General features: G+C 37.0%; 1 protein-coding gene across 26 annotated transcripts in view; it reads right to left on the bottom strand.

Moving 5' to 3' along the window:
* dst (dystonin) overlaps window positions 1-16,205 on the bottom strand; it is a 281,394-nt gene that overhangs the window by 167,901 nt on the left and 97,288 nt on the right. For 15 of the 26 annotated variants that reach the window (XM_031903049.1, XM_031903050.1, XM_031903043.1 and 12 more), the window contains 4 exons: window positions 15,926-16,015; window positions 11,704-11,802; window positions 6,752-6,829; window positions 4,377-4,469 (listed from right to left, as the gene is read on the bottom strand). In XM_031903049.1, the coding sequence (XP_031758909.1) occupies window positions 4,377-4,469; window positions 6,752-6,829; window positions 11,704-11,802; window positions 15,926-16,015 (360 nt within the window). The remainder of the gene's footprint in view (window positions 1-4,376; window positions 4,470-6,751; window positions 6,830-11,703; window positions 11,803-15,925; window positions 16,016-16,205) is intronic. The other 11 variants (XM_031903062.1, XM_031903047.1, XM_031903061.1 and 8 more) reach the window with 2 other exon arrangements.

The raw sequence follows: 16,205 nt of genomic DNA, 5'->3' as shown, positions 1-16,205 counted from the left end.
GAATCATGTATGATTTTCGTTCCACTTCTCACGTGTACCCCACTTTGTATTGGTCTTTCACGTGGAATTCCAATAAAATTGAATCATGTTTGTGGCTGTAATGTGACAAAATGTGGAAAAGTTCAAGGGGGCCGAATACTTTTGCAAGCCACTGTAGCTATTCATAAACTACAATTACCAAAATACCCTGACAGCTTATAGTATAAAAGAGAATGTCAGTGGATATGAAATGAGAAATATATGAAGATAAAAAAAATACACATTAACGGGCTAATCTCACTTTCAGAGCTGATGTTTCCCTAAACATGTACTAAACTGTACAGGCTGTATCTTTTCAATGAAATCCACAGCTTTCTATACAATGAGCAACTATGCATCCGTGTCAGGGAACATGTGGTAGGAGAACAAGTTACAACATCTGCATTATGGTTGACCTTCAGTAATTCCTGAAACAGTTATATAAAACATATACATTTTCTAAGGAATGTATCATTAAAACACCTGCATATGTTTGAGTGCTATACAGTATAAATGTGCAGTCAGCAACAACAAAGACTACCAGAATATCAACAGCAGATCTACTGAATCTACCTAAGAAAAGTGCCTACTGAGGAACTATACTGTCAGTTAATGGAAGCTTTGTGCATCGTGCCAGCATTTTACTGCTTGCACACAGACTTGCTAGGTAAATTCCCTTTATAAGCTGTTTCTTAAAGACCCCCAGCTTTTCGCATTACCTCAGTTGGGTTTATGTAGAAAAGGTGCAAGGTTTTTGGCAGTGCATTTGAACTATGTATATATAGTTTTGTCTACATAGACACCCATGATATGACTGAAAGAAAACCAGGATAATCCATTTCAGACTTGTAAGAACTATTTCCCACCCCCTTCTCTCACAATGTTCCATTATGAAGAGATGGATTCTGGGACTTGAAGTCCCTCTGCTTTCAGAGAATCTCTGCACCCAACACTATGAAAAGCACAGGGACTTCATCTCCCACAATCTACTGTATCTCTTTAAAATAGAAACGGTGTGGTGCATAACTCTCTGAGCCTAAGGGGGTTGGGAAATGGTTCTTATGATATAGGCTAACATTACTTTCTTCCAATCCGTGCAATTATCCTATGAAAAAGTTGATCCCAAATACATGGATGCAGCTTTTATGTTTTATAGTGAAGTGAACAGTGCAAGAATTATATATATATATATATATATATAGATGTGGTAGCAACCATAAATAGGTAGGCCACATTGGCTGCATCATGTTAAAATATCCTACTCACACCATAACACTTTACTCTCAATTTAGCAACAGCTGGCATATGGGCTTTCATAATCGCCATTACTTATTACATAATATATTTACATGAACATGACTGTGCAATAATCAGGGTTGTTTTTGAAAAGCACAACAGGGTGTTTAATGGTTCATTAACATATGGGTGCTATTGGTTAGAAGGTATGGTGACCACATCCTGCCTGACTTTGGTATAGTGTTGGGAGAGGAGTGGCACCTTCCTGTTTGTTTGCTTCCACCTTAGGGACAAGGTGGATGTGTGCTGAGAGCCCAGGCCCAGTGAAGTCGGGGAACAGGGCCCCGTGAATGAGGCATTAGATAGTGGCAGGTGTAGCTCCCTTTATAGTATACTCTAGGAGTGTAAGGCAGTTAGGGTTGAGCTAGAATGAGCAGCACTGAGCTCCTGCATAGGATTTGCAGTTTTTCTGAAGATATCTCTCCCAGGCCACATTGCCTGTAGTGTAGGGATCCAAGTGAATAGGGAATAAGGATAGAGAATTCCCTGAGGGATCCACTACAGGGTGTATCGCAGAGGTGAAGGGAGATTCCTGCCAGTCTGCCCGCAGGAGAGTGTTAGTCTGAATATACACTCGGTATGTGTTGCATGTACCAATGGCCTCTGAAGCTGTATTGTGAGTAAACCCTGTGGATGTTCAATAAACACTTATTATTTTGTTATTTGCAAGAACCTCTGGCGCCCTCTGTTTTCATTTTTCTGCATAGCAGCAAGAGAGGTGTAGTTGCACAACACCCTCACCTTCCTCTTCCACTTAGCGAAGGCCCATTCTGGGTAAGAGAGTACAGTGTAACCCATGTTCTACTGGTACTAGTCCGGGAAGGCAGCTATTGAGCTGAAATAGAGGTTATTCTTATTTGTGTTTTATCTCGGTATTGAATGATATGTGCGAGGTAAGAAGCTGGAGATTGGAAGGTTTGCAATTATTTTAGAAAGACAGTTGTGCCTATTCTGGATTCATCAGAATCTGTTCTGTCCAAAAATGTATAGTTTTCTAGGGTAAACCTACTCTAAGTGGAATACTGGCCTTGAAATCTAAAGTATGCAGTTTTCTGGAGCAGTGCTTTGGGGAACTAAAAGTAACCCCAAGGAAAGGCCTTAAAGTGAAAGAATGTAAAATGTTAAAAAACGGTCTGGCCATACAAGTTCCGCTTTGACCAAATCCGTTGGCAGTTAAAGGGTTAAAGATGTGATGGTAGGAAACTGAAGTGTCAATAAAATTTGGGAAAATGTTTTATATAAAATAATCACAATGCTGATTTATCTGTTTACAGTCAGTATTGCCCAAGGTGCTGAATCAAGAATTCAGATACTTTTTATAGTTGTAAAGTCTTAAGGTGGCCATATGTGTGAATCTTTTCTCTATGTGCTGATCTAAGGTCGCCGGTATCGGGCTAATTTGATCATTTGGCCCGAGGACCAAACAATTAAAGGAAAAGTAACACTAAAAATTTTTAACTAAAAAATGTATTCTACCATGCCCCAATAATTGCCCTATCCTACAAACCATTTATTATTTTGAATGCCGTAGTACAAAATACCTGTTAAAAGTTGGCTTCCAGTCATTTGAAGAAAGGCGGTACGGTGATACAGGTGAAGTATCATTGGAAACGTCCACTATGCGGCGATCGATTGATCGAGCTTAGCCTGACTCCTTCCTATACAGAAGGAAGGCTAGGCTCAATCAATCGATCGCCGCATAGTGGACGCTTCCCCTGATACTTCCCCTGCATCGCCGTACCGCCTTTCTTCAAATGACCGGAAGCCAACTTTTAACAGTTATTTTGTACTACAGCATTCAAAATAATAAATGGTTTGTAGGAAAGGGCAATTATTGGGGTCAGGGTAGAATAGAATTTTTAGTTAAAAATTTCTCAGTTTTACTTTTCCTTTAAATTGCTATGACGGATATAGGAGCTGTTGGACCAAGAGCTGCATCACTGGGCGGATGTGATCCCTGATCCGATGGGAAAATGAAAACTGCCCGATCAACACCTGCCCAATTTTTGGGCCAGATAAGGATCGGGGAGGCCTGTCAAATTACATGTTGGCATTACAATAGAACTCTGGTAATTCAAAGTCATTTAATGTTCTACCAAAGATTAGCCTATTATTGAACAATATGAACACGATGGTAAGAGTAAAGCCATTGCACAATGATTATTCAATATAGAGTGCCATCTAGTGGTAGAGGATCTAATTGTCATAAATGCACAACTCTTTCCAAATAGGAAATGAAAACAGCGCAGTACCACAATAAAAGCCCTGAAATGAAATAGAACTCATAGGGAACCAGCAGAAAAAACCTGACTCAAGAAAAGACTTAAGAAAACTTATAAACAAAATGATGTTCATGTGATATAGAAAATAAACATTAAGTTTTGCATAATACACAAATAACACAAAATAATACATAAGCTGTCATGTATATCCTTTTTAGGGATGTTATCACTTAATTACATGTAATACTGATATGATTTCTTAGAAATAGTGCTAAATGCCACTGAGCTTCTGTTATCCTTACATGTCACAACAAGGGCTGTATACAATTCACTGTATACTATGCTCAGAAAGTTCAGTCCATGCACATGACATTTGTCTTTGTGTATATCTGTGTGGCACAGTACAAGCACTCATAGCATAAATATTTCCTGTAAACACTATACAGCCATTAGTCAGCACTTTGCTAAATTATACAATACTGTTGTGGTGCACAAATGACTGTAAAGCTCATAAAAAAACAGGGGGTACAGTGGGAAATACTTTAGAAATTCTCATTCCATTATATTTTGGTTTCTTTGACCCTGTGAACATGTCATACAGTTTTTTTACCTACATTATAAAAATATATATTTCAAATTAAAAATATTACAATATTGAGCATGTGCTGTATTCAGTCACAATCTCAGTAACAGGCTGGTAAAGAAGTCCTAAAAAACTAACTTGCTAAATTTGCATTTAAGAGAAAACCCCTATTTTAACTGTTGCAATGGAACTTATACTATAATGTATCATATTATAATAATAACAGATGAAAAGTAAATATAAAAATGGCATCTTACCTGAAAGTGCAGAATGATGGTCCATATTAAGCCCAAAGTCAACTTGGGATTCCCATCAGTTATATCATCATTTCTTATATTCACTAGTTTCACCTGTAACACAATAAAACACGTTAGAATTTCTGAAGCTAACATGATAATCAATTCAAAGGGTATACTAATCTATGAGTAAGCCAGATTCTTACAATGGGTGAATGCAGAGGATCTCTTGTTGTTGTCTGTAAGCCTGTTTCATAAAATCATAAACTACAGTGTGTATTACAGATATAGGAACAAACCAATATGACTGCTATCATATTGCAGAATGTGATACAATAACACAGGGTCAAGCATAATATTTTCTCTGCCCAATTAACATTTTAGAGCTTAGAATGTATATCATATATTAATAAAGATCTTATTTAATATATTTTTCTTAGAAAATGCTCTAATGCTTTCAGTGATACAGACCACCATATCTTGAGACAACTAAGACCATTTAAATATTTCAGAAACCCAGTATGGATTTATGATAGCTTGGCTATTAATTACTACTTCATTGCTTTCTTTTCTGCAATATATCTTATGTGGAGGCAGTTATTGGTGCCTTGTAAAATAATAATAGATTCAAAAAGAATATATTTCTTACACTCTTGCCCACAGCTATGAATTTATAGCTTTGTAAATGAGACCAATAAACCAGTAAAGGCTTGCTCACCATAAACCCTTGCCTCATTCTCAGCCTTATGGATAGGTTACATGGCTACATATGCATTAGCAATAATATGTTACCAGTGTGCTGCAATGAAGATGTATTATTGCAGCATTAGAGTAGCAAAGTTAATTTTATCTAACATAAAAATATGTTACAAGGAATAATGCTGCCAGTGAGGCATATTCTACATATCTGTGATAAATGAACCCCCTCCCTGAATGTTACTCGACATGTTCTAATGCTTAACTATCTGTGTTATAAAATATATTACAGTATAAAAGATATTCAGTACAGTATAAAAGATACTTAGAAGAGAAACAAAAAATGGTGTTGGGGAGAAAGGGGACTGCATGTATAAAAAGTAGAGAGAGAGCAAAAGAGAAAAATAAAGTGAAAGCCCAAGCAGGCAAATAATTTGAAAAAAACATGGAGCAGGAAAAGATAGAAATGAAGGGGAACACCAGGGCTCAGAAAGGTATATTACTTCCAGGCTTCCCACTGCATATGTGCCCTACACAGGTAACTGACTGGGGATTTAGACAATTTGTTAAACATGAAATGCTTAATACTGTATTTTCGTGGAGAGTTAAACCATTGATAAACTGCCCATGATATGGTTACTAGTTTGTTAAATAGTGCTTGACACCTTTTTGCTTCCTATTGACTATAGACTAGTCTTTTCCCTTTATTCCCCATGATTTGTGTTGGGTTTTTTAAGCATGTCTATGCATAGCAGGCTCTATAGAAATGTAAACTTCGTAAAAGAAGAAGTAGCATTATATGGGATACTATAGCAAAAACCGAATTGTGCTCACTTAAGTGGGGTACATTGAGGCTGTGACCACAAAATGAATATAGACAGCAACAAAAGGTAAATATACATGTAGGATTTTAAGACATTATGTGCATTAAGCTACTAGGAAATGACCTCCCCTTTATATGGGAAACACATAAACAAATTTGTTCTTTTGAGCTAAATTTACTTGGGTCTGAAGATTTATTTGGACAGTGGGACATATATGTACAGCTGCCTACAAAGAGCTCATTTTTATGCAATTGAATCAGGTAACAAACATGGGTGGTCAGACATCACTGTCATTTCATAAACGACAGGAATAGTGCAGCTGTTCCACTTTGCCAATCACGTGGACCCCCCAGCATATATCTGTAAAAATAAGGCCCCCACATTTCAGAACTTAGCTAGAACTTTAAATTACTAGCCAATCACATCATGGCATGCAAGGCCAGAACTGCAGCAATCAAATCAGCTACACACAATCAGCTTAGTGGCCCTTAACACGTGACTCAGTATAAACTGTATGGAATTACACGTTGCTTCTACATTTTAAAACAGGATCAGTATGTACATATAGTGGTGTATCATTTGTCGTCGATAAAGACATTGACTTGATCCTGTTAGAGAAGTAGGCCCAATCAATAACACAAGGGAGGCCCTCCCTTTCTTTGCGAGCTACTGACAACTACAATGGCTGAATTTAAACATGAGATGTAACCAACCTTTTTGGGAATAAACAAAGCATTGTGTGTTTGGAAATCCCATCTGATATCAAATAATAGATGTCATTTTGTTTTATTGATTGGTTTCTGCTAAAACTCTGACATCTGAATGAGAAGCTTGAAATAAACACACAGTTTTGCTAACAAATAAACAATATATTACCTGTCGTTTTTTCAAATAGTCGAGTGCAATTTGTACATTCTGCAGTCTATGAAAGCGCATCCTGCCTTTCTCCCGAGGCTACAAATGGAAGATACAAATGGTTATTATTTACTTAGGAATTTTTCCAAGAAATAAGATGATCACACTCCCATATACTGGTGTTTATTTGACAAAATGCAAGAACCCTTTGCTAGCTGAAAAAAGATTCAGATATAATAATGCTAGAATATTCCCTTACTTGTAAATTCCAGAAAGAATCTTTAACCACTGGCTCTCTAGCTCTTAGAACTCCAAGAAGACTAACAGCATTCTGAGGATTCTGAGAGCTGTAGTTTAACAGCAGCTGGAAAATCAGTGCTTGCAGATCCCTGCCATACATACACTATAAAATCAGCTTGTGACATATACTATAAAATCAGCTTATTCTTCGTGTAATGATGTAGCAATAGATACAACCTATGTGAACTGATATCAGACACTTCTAAGGTAAAATGATGTACAAGTATTAGACCTATTATCCAGAATTCTTGGGACTTGGGGTTTTCCTAATAAGAGATGATTCCGTAATTTGGTTCTCTTCTTAAGTCTACTAAAAAATCGTTTAAACGTTAAATAAACCTAATAGGATTGTTTTGCCTCCAATAAAGATTAATTATATCCTAGTTAGGATCAAGTACAAGGTACTGTTTTATTATTACAGAGAAAAAGGAAATTCATTTTTAAAAATTATAATTATTTGCTTATAATGGAGTCTATGGGAGAGCCTTTTTGTAATTCAGAGCTTTCTCAATAACAGGTTTCCAGATAACTGATACCATAACTGTCCTTAAATATCTGTATACCGGTTAATTGTCTTTGCATGGACATCATTGCGATGTCAGCAATTTTCAGTCTTTAGCAAAGGATCATGTTTATAAAACAATAGGCAGCTGAATTGCTCACTCACATGTAATTCACTCACAGGTAACAAAGATAAACATAAGGCAGAACTTTAGCATCAATTTACTACATCGCAGGAGACTATTAACCTCTGCAAGTGTATCATACTGATTTCAAAGGAGAACTTACATTGAACAGTATAATACTCAATGTAGATTTAACTACTGAAAATCAAACATATTGTTGCAAAGTTCTTTCACATATTTTATAGCTCAGGGGGTAAATGGCAGTTGCCTAAAAGAGCTTATGCATATTTTGAAAGTCAGTTATCACCCAGAAATAGGCACACTTTTTAGAGCAATAACTACTTGTTTGGACCAGAGCTTTCAGGCAAATACCACTGTAATTCAATGGGGGATGATTCTGAGTACATTTTCCCCCCACTCATGGGGCTATAAAATGCTGTGGCAACAAAATGTAGCAGAAATACAGCAGAATGATGAGTTCCTATTTAGTACAGATAATGGAAAATATACCATATTTAAGGGAGAAATACCAAAACTGTCACCATACTCAAGGTTATATAAGTGGTACTGGCCAATCAAAGACATAGAGTGTGATATTGCATCAATACCAGTGAGGCCATTTCTCAAGATAGTAGAGTATAAGGACTATACTGGTGTATTTCTGTGTGGCTCTATTCCTATGGCCTGCCTGTTTTTTTTTTTTTCAAAGCAATGTCTTTTTAAGGGCAAAACATATGGAGGCTGACCAAAGTATTCAGTTGGTGTTTCCTTGGCCCTCTATAGGCACCTTCTACCCAAAGAGATAGCATACTGGGGAAAAAAACTGCATTATTTCATTTCATTTTTTTAGGATTGCCTGTTAGTTTATATTTCTTTATGAGACTACTGCAGTCAAACTGTACATGTAAAAAATAAATCAGCCATAAAATAAGTAAAAGAAATCACTAATTTCAGTCATAAAATAAAACCACCACCCCCCCCATACAAACATACATGATAAACCACTCAGTGAGTTAGAGCTGCATTTCCAAATGCACAGTTAAAGAAAACCCTCAAACATATTAAAAAAAAAAATGAGTGTAGAAATGCAACATGTTAGCAAACCATAAGCCAAGGGACAGAAAATAACAGAGAATATTTTACTATAACAGTCATAAAGAATCTGTACTCTTGACTAGACACAGTAATAACCCATGTAATTGGGCTATGGGTTTTTAACATGTTCATTGCCATATTGCATGGACAGTTTAAAATGTAATACAATATATATTTAAAGGAACATTTATGCTATAATCATAGATGCTCTAAACTACAAGAATAAACTTTGTTTTTTGCATATTGCAAATACTGTTACTTAGAAGGTTGCATTCTGCATGATAACTTTAAGCAGCCACTATAATGATCATAAAATGATCACAAGCACCTCTACTTGGCCTCTACTTTTGAGCTTTGCATTTTTCTTCTGGACTTACAGAGAGAATGTTCATGCACACAAACAGATCTGTGAGTGCAGAAGAGCATGATCATTTTACTTTTGTAAAAAAAAAAATACATTTTTGCATCAGTGTTCCTTTAAACAACAGTATTGTTTGTACAAATGAAAGCAGACTTTTGCTGTGAGAACTTTTATAATGCAATGCTATACTAAATGGAGTAAATGTTATGCCAGTGGCCACTTTAGCCAAATAACAGTGCCAATAAGAATACACAGACACACTAGTACAAATCATTTATAGAAAACACAAACAGATTTTAATGTTGGCATGTTATTTCAATCAGTGAATAAAAGGATAATATGTCATGCTCTGGTTATTGCCACAAGGGGGCAGGCTAGTATAAAACAAAGTGAATACCATTTGATTCAATAGCCAATATTGCACTGTGTAATTGTGAAAGTGAAATCTGGTCACACCCACGCACAGCAAAACTGACACAACCTTTTGTCCAACCCCTATTTCCTGGAAGACTTAAAATGAAATTGGGCCATGGCAAAATATTGTGTTTGCTGGGAGCAAGCTGAAATTAGAAGACTAATGTTATTAACACTGGCCTCCAGAGAATGCAATATATTGTCACCCAAGGGAGAGAAAAAAAGGTTGGTGTAAGCAGAGCTCTGTAAAGCATAGAGGTGTTCCGTTGCTATGACAAATACTGTGAGACTGCAGAGAATCACAACTGGGATTTAAAGACAAAAGAAACAAAGAAAACACAATATTCTCGCAAGAATGATTTTCTTTCTTCTTTAAAATCTAGTTGTATGTAGATGTATTTTATTAATCCAATTTTTATTACATTCAATTAAACATAATATATCTACTTTCAATTATGGAGTACTCTAAATAGCAACAGGGTATCATTTTCTTATAAGTTAATTGGTTTCTATCCCATTAAGCACAAGCCTGGGCTGACAATCTCTGTATTCTGGCAAATGCCAGAGGGGCCGCTGTAAGGTGCCAGGGACAGTCACTACTTGATGAGCTGGTTTAGTGTGAATCCATTTCCAGGCCTGTTTTCTATTCTCTGCACTGCTGGTTTTGACTTTTGAAATTACTATTCCAGAAGGTAGCCAACTAACAGACTTGTGAATAAGTATGCAGAGCATTGTGAGAATCAACTGTCTTGACTGGAGGAGGGCTGGCTTCTGTTACAGTGTTTTAAGACTCAGAATCAAAGAACAGAAACAAACACTGACTTCAGTTGCAATGACATTCACAAATAATTTTAACATCATGGACAATGTTTAATTAACATTTATAGTAAATCTGTTCAGAATTATGTTCTTTGATCATGCAAAAATGAAAGTGCTGCAGTTATTCTATAAAATCTGCATTAACGTTAAACTCTTGTGTTGGAGAGTAACAGAGCAGGTTAAGCTAGTTTGCAGTTTGTCATTTGGGATAGAGTGATGAGGGATAGGAATGGAAGTTTAACAAACTGTGCTCTTAATGCTATCATTCTCCTTTTTCAGCTTACTGCCACATTAGTAAAGCTTGACATCATAAGAATTCCCAATCTGTACAATCTAAGTCTTTTACTTTAAAAAGAACGGTTCAGTGTAAAAATAAAACTTGGTAAACAGACAGGCTTTTTAAAACAAAAACATTTTCTAATATAGTTAGTTAGGCAAAAATGCAATCTATAAAGGCTTGAGTGAGTGGCTGTCTACCATAATAGCCAGAATACAACTTCCATCTTTTAGTGCTCTAATCTATTAAAGGACGTGTAAAGTCAACATTTGCGTACAATGTATATCAGTTGGGCATGTCTCCCTCACCCAAATGGCATCATTTGTACTGCATATATCCCCTCCGTTTGCTAGCACCATCACATTTTTCTAAAGCAAATAGTAGCTTTCACCCGGTGGCCATTTTTCCTCTGATACATAATGAGGTACATTTAAATCTGCAAACAGCAGAACTGTCTCTGATAAAAGTTCTGTTTGTTTGAGCTGAGCTCAGGAGAGAAGGTAAGGAGAAAAAAATTAAAGCAGACAGTTAGAACTGAGTTCCTATGGGAACCAGCAATGCCATCTCTTTACTGGCTGCTAGACTGGAGGGTTTAGTAATCTGAGTTTAGAACAACTGAGCATGTCTGGCAAGCCAGAAATCAAAGCAAATTCCCAAGGGGGGGGCGAGTGGGTTACAGGAGGAGAAGAAAATCTAAGTGATTAAGGAGATGTTTCAGCCTTACTATTAACCTCTGGACAACCAGTGTGGCAGGTATTGAAAGATTTCAAAGAGGCTGTTCAGGCAGCTTCTCTGCCTGTGTATAGGCACCCTTGATGGGCCTACCCAACCCATATCTGGCCTAAAATTGTTGTGCTTTTTCTGATATTCCTTGCTTTCATCAGTGTAAATAATGTTCATTTACATCAATTCTAGCATATGTTATCAGAGGTAGATGTGTTTTATGATGAATTTAAAAGATAACCCAAAAATTACATTGTTAACACTGCATACCAAGTAACACACATAATTTATTGGGCAAGTAACACCAGCAAGGACACAGCTAAACATGTATTAGTAGTGTTATGGGGGCCACACCTACCCCCTTATCCTCATCCTCCACATCCTCATGCTGATCATACTCGCATGCTTCTGATGAACTCACCAACCGTAAGGTCTTCAAAAAATCCCGTTCCCTTGGCTAATGAACACAACAGACAGAAAGAGAAGGCACGGCAACGATAACACAAGACAGACCACAAATGAAGAGAAAAGCATGAAAAAAACATAATGAAGAGGGGGTACCGAACAGAGAAAGAAATGCTCACCACAGAAAAAGAAAATGATGTCTGGAGTTTCATTAAGACAGCTTGAAGACTTTTGGTGCTAGAGGTGTGCAGACATAATGATTTCTAACTATACTGAGATGGAAAATATTTTCTAAAGAGGGTAAATGTGTAAATCTGTGCATTGGATAATGAATATGGACTGCCATATTAGTTTTTTAAAAGTAGAATGTATCAGTGGCAGCAAGTTATAATTGTTTTTCTAGATTTTCCAGTCCTGGACTGTTATACTCTATCTCACATAGTAGGCGCTGGATATTATAAAGCTATGATGCCATACTAAGAGGTCTACAGAGTTGGTCAGACCAAATGTATATAAACACAGGAATACTCTATTATTAGAGAGTCATGATCTTATAACTTAATATTAATGTAAAATAAGTACAATATAGAATTTAAACTCTGAATTTAAACTAATGAAATAATTCTTGGCCAGTAAACCTTATAGATAAGCAACAGATTCTGAAAGCACCGACACAAACAAATATGTAAAAAACATGAACCTTTAGGGTGAATACACACAGGGCTACTAGTAGCAGCTACTTTTTCACAGCTACTAAATGCCAGACAATACCCTGCCATACTAAGAATTTCCTCTGCTAAAACACACAGACAATTATTTGACAATTGACAATTATCAGTCAATGATCAGCAATGTCTATTTTAGTAGCTGTCACAAGTAGCTGCTACTAGTAGCTCTGTGTGTCTTCACTCTTAAGAACCTTCACATTAAATGTGCCAATTTAACAATTCTATTGACAGGATATCTGAAACTACAAGAGTTTAGCGCTCATGGGCAGACTATAGTCTGCTGGCTGTCCTTGGGTTAATTGCTAGGGTTAATATAGAATGTTTAATAAATTGGATTTGATTTATAATCTCTTCAACTAGAAATTTCTCTATTGTGGATCTTTCCAGTACTACAGTATAAACTACAAAGCCTACAATGTATTAAATTATTAATTATTAAGATTATTTGGCCATAATTTTGGCTTTATACTAGGCTAATTACAATGAATGTGTATTTTATTATAGTTAAACAGGTAATAAGGCAAGAATGATTATTTATACAATGCACTTTGGAATATGGTATTGACAGTTTTTGAAACTCTCTGGAAAGGGAGGCTTACATAACTGAGATCCAATACCTATGCAAATTACTATCTAGCATGGACTCATGGGATTTGTTGTTTTATATATTACTTCTGACATAAAAAACATACTGCATATAGAAAATTTATTTAATCTTGCTGAGTACTGCACAATATGCAAAGCTGCTTGCATTGCTTTGAACGTATGTCTATTTTATGTATAGAAAATTATTCAAATTCTTTCTGTATTGCAGAGTAACAAGCATTTACCAAACAGAAAAAGGAGGCCACTGTCCAAAAAAGCAACTGTTTCAGGATGCACAGCCAGTTTTGAGATAAAGAAGATGCAACTGTTGCAAGTGTAATTAATATATACTTTGACTGATATTATTACACTATGACTACAGAAGAGCAGTTATTCTTTACAGATATTTATACAACAATCTTTCCGATTGTAGGCACTTTTGGGCAGGGCCTCTTGTACTAGTTATTGATTGTTTCATGTATACACCCATTTATTGTACAATGTTTCAAAATATGTTTGCATTTTATAAATGATTATTATTATTATTATTGTTGTTGTTAATAATAATAATAATAATAATAAAGTGCCCTCTAAGTGTGCACACATGCAAGAACACAAATGATGATGCCAGTGCACACACAATAATGCAAGCACAGAATTTTTATGGGCACACATTATGCAATGCCTGTTTGGATCCACCCACCCGTCTTTAAATGCAGTTTTTTATGAATGGATTGTACTTTCTTTTTCTGTTATATTAAATACCTGTTACCAGGGCTGCTCCTGATGAGAACCTTGGCTCAGGCGGCAGGGAGCAGGCAGTTACTAGTGGTGGCAAAAAGAGAGGGGGCAGCATCGGGGGTGCAGCCTCAGATGGCAGCAGCCCCAGGATTGCCGCTGCCTGTTACTAAACTTGGATTTAATAGACTGTAATATAGGGGAACTATCATGAAAATGTTATATATGCTTCATGGAATGCCATGGAAATGAGAAACTTTCTTAGTATAATCAATTAAAAATTCTTTATCGCTTCTGTAATAATGAAGATACAATTCGATATCCCTCTCTCAGCAGTCTGCTGTTTTGTAATGGAGTTGGTTATTTTGCAAGACAGTTAGCGTTGTCTAGGCCAGTGCTGTCCAACTTCTGTGGTATAGAGGGCCGGAATTTTTCTATCCTACATGGCGGAGGGCCAATAATGGAAGACAGTTTTGACCACTCCCCTTTTTTAAAACTGCACCCATTTAAACCACACCCATGTTATCACAAGAGCTTTTAAGACCATGCCCAAATGAATGGTGGTAGCCCAGCAAAATTCCAAATTGTTGGTGCTCACTGTAGGGATATCACCCTTCGTTCAAGTGTGAAAGAATTATATATTATGTCAAGACACACCCTTAAATCTATATGCCTCCTCCTACACTGTGTGTAGCATAGCAACCCCCGGCACATAATTACACACCTTAGGGACTATATAATGACTATTTCCAAATGCTAACAAGCTTCCAGAACAAACCGCTGCCAGGCTCACCTCGCACAAGCAGCATAGGACAGAAGGAGAACGGTACAGACAGGCAGCATAGGCCAGGCAAAGTACACACAGGCAGGGTACGGCAGGCAGAGTATGGCACACAGGCAGGGTAGGGCAGACAGAGTATGGATCACACAGGCAGCATAGGGCAGGCAGTGTGTGCCATACTCTGCCTGCCCTATGCTGCCTGTGTGTGCCATACTCTGCCTGCCCTACTCTGCCTGTCTGCCATATTCTGCCTGCTCTACCCTGTCTGTGTGTGCCATACTCCGAGGTGTGAACAGTTGAACAATGTGGGGCCTTACAGTCTGAGCCTGAGGATGCAATGGATGAATAATGCAGGAATTAAAGGGTGTGAACAATACAAGGGATAACAAGTTTAAACAATATAGGGGTTTACAGCCTGAATCTGAGGTGTGAGCAATGCAGGGGGCCAGTTACTCTCAGTACGGATACCATTTAAAGCTTAATGGTAAGCAGTCACAGCAGCCAGAGAGGTGGGGGGCCATGGGCTGGATGCAGCCCGGTGGCTGCCAGTTGGACAGCACTGGTCTAGGCAAATGGAGCACAGTACAAATCTGATTTCTGCATGAAGAGAGATGAAAAGGTAGATAATGAGCAGTAACCTGATTATTTTGGAAATTGTACACCATTTTAAATCAATTATATTCCCAAAGTTTCTTACTTACATGAAATTAAGTTTATTTTATTTTTTTTGGATAGCCTCCCTATCTTTCCCCCCATATACCAGCTCAAACATGTTAATTGCAAGAAATAAAATTACTTTTCCTATACTGCAATAATAATGCTGTACCTGTATTCAGGTATTTTGAACATAAAGTATTCACTTTTGAACAAGAACACAATTTTGAGGTAAAATGCAGATAACCTTGTTACCCACAATTACAATTGATTGCTCTGGTACAGTTAGTATAGTAAACAGACAGTATCCGATTTGATACTAGGTCTAATAATATTGGAAAGGATCTTTGTAGTCAATAGTAATATGTATTAGTACCCGAGACGTATATGATACAATTCTACAAATTTTAAGGGAGAAACTTTGGAACTAATTGCTAGTTAGAATTTTAATGATTTATTTGTTTCTTCAAGACCATCTAGCACCAAATTGCTATGGTTATATTTATCCATGGTAATTTATGAAATGCATATTAATATGTGTAAACATTTGTAAAGCGTTAAAAGGGAGAGAGACAAAACAAGCATGGTGGACTACAAGCCCTATATTTTCAACTTTTCACAGGTTAAAGCCTCCTTCAGTCTGGGAAACAAAGAATCTCTTGTTACAGCCCTGCCTTTTAAAGACTTACCAGGGTGTCTCCTGACAGAACTTCCAAAAGGGAGATTAAATTGTGTCCATCCCGCAGATCCTCATACAGATCACTGACATGTTTGCGTACCTGGACACAAGAGAAAACAAGATATGTAAGCCCATTGCACAGAGCTGTATTTAGGCAACTTCCCATACAGTCAGCAACCCGCAGCCTCACACTTCTTGGAGCCCAGCAGAGCAGTAGCTCTAGGTGAAAACAGTGTAGGTAAACTCAGTAACAAAGCAGAAATGTATTTTTTTAAATGGTAGCAAGCCAA

This window comes from Xenopus tropicalis, chromosome 5, assembly GCF_000004195.4.
Source record: "Xenopus tropicalis strain Nigerian chromosome 5, UCB_Xtro_10.0, whole genome shotgun sequence".
Lineage (NCBI taxonomy): Eukaryota > Metazoa > Chordata > Amphibia > Anura > Pipidae > Xenopus > Xenopus tropicalis.
This window is presented reverse-complemented; position numbering and strand designations above follow the sequence as displayed.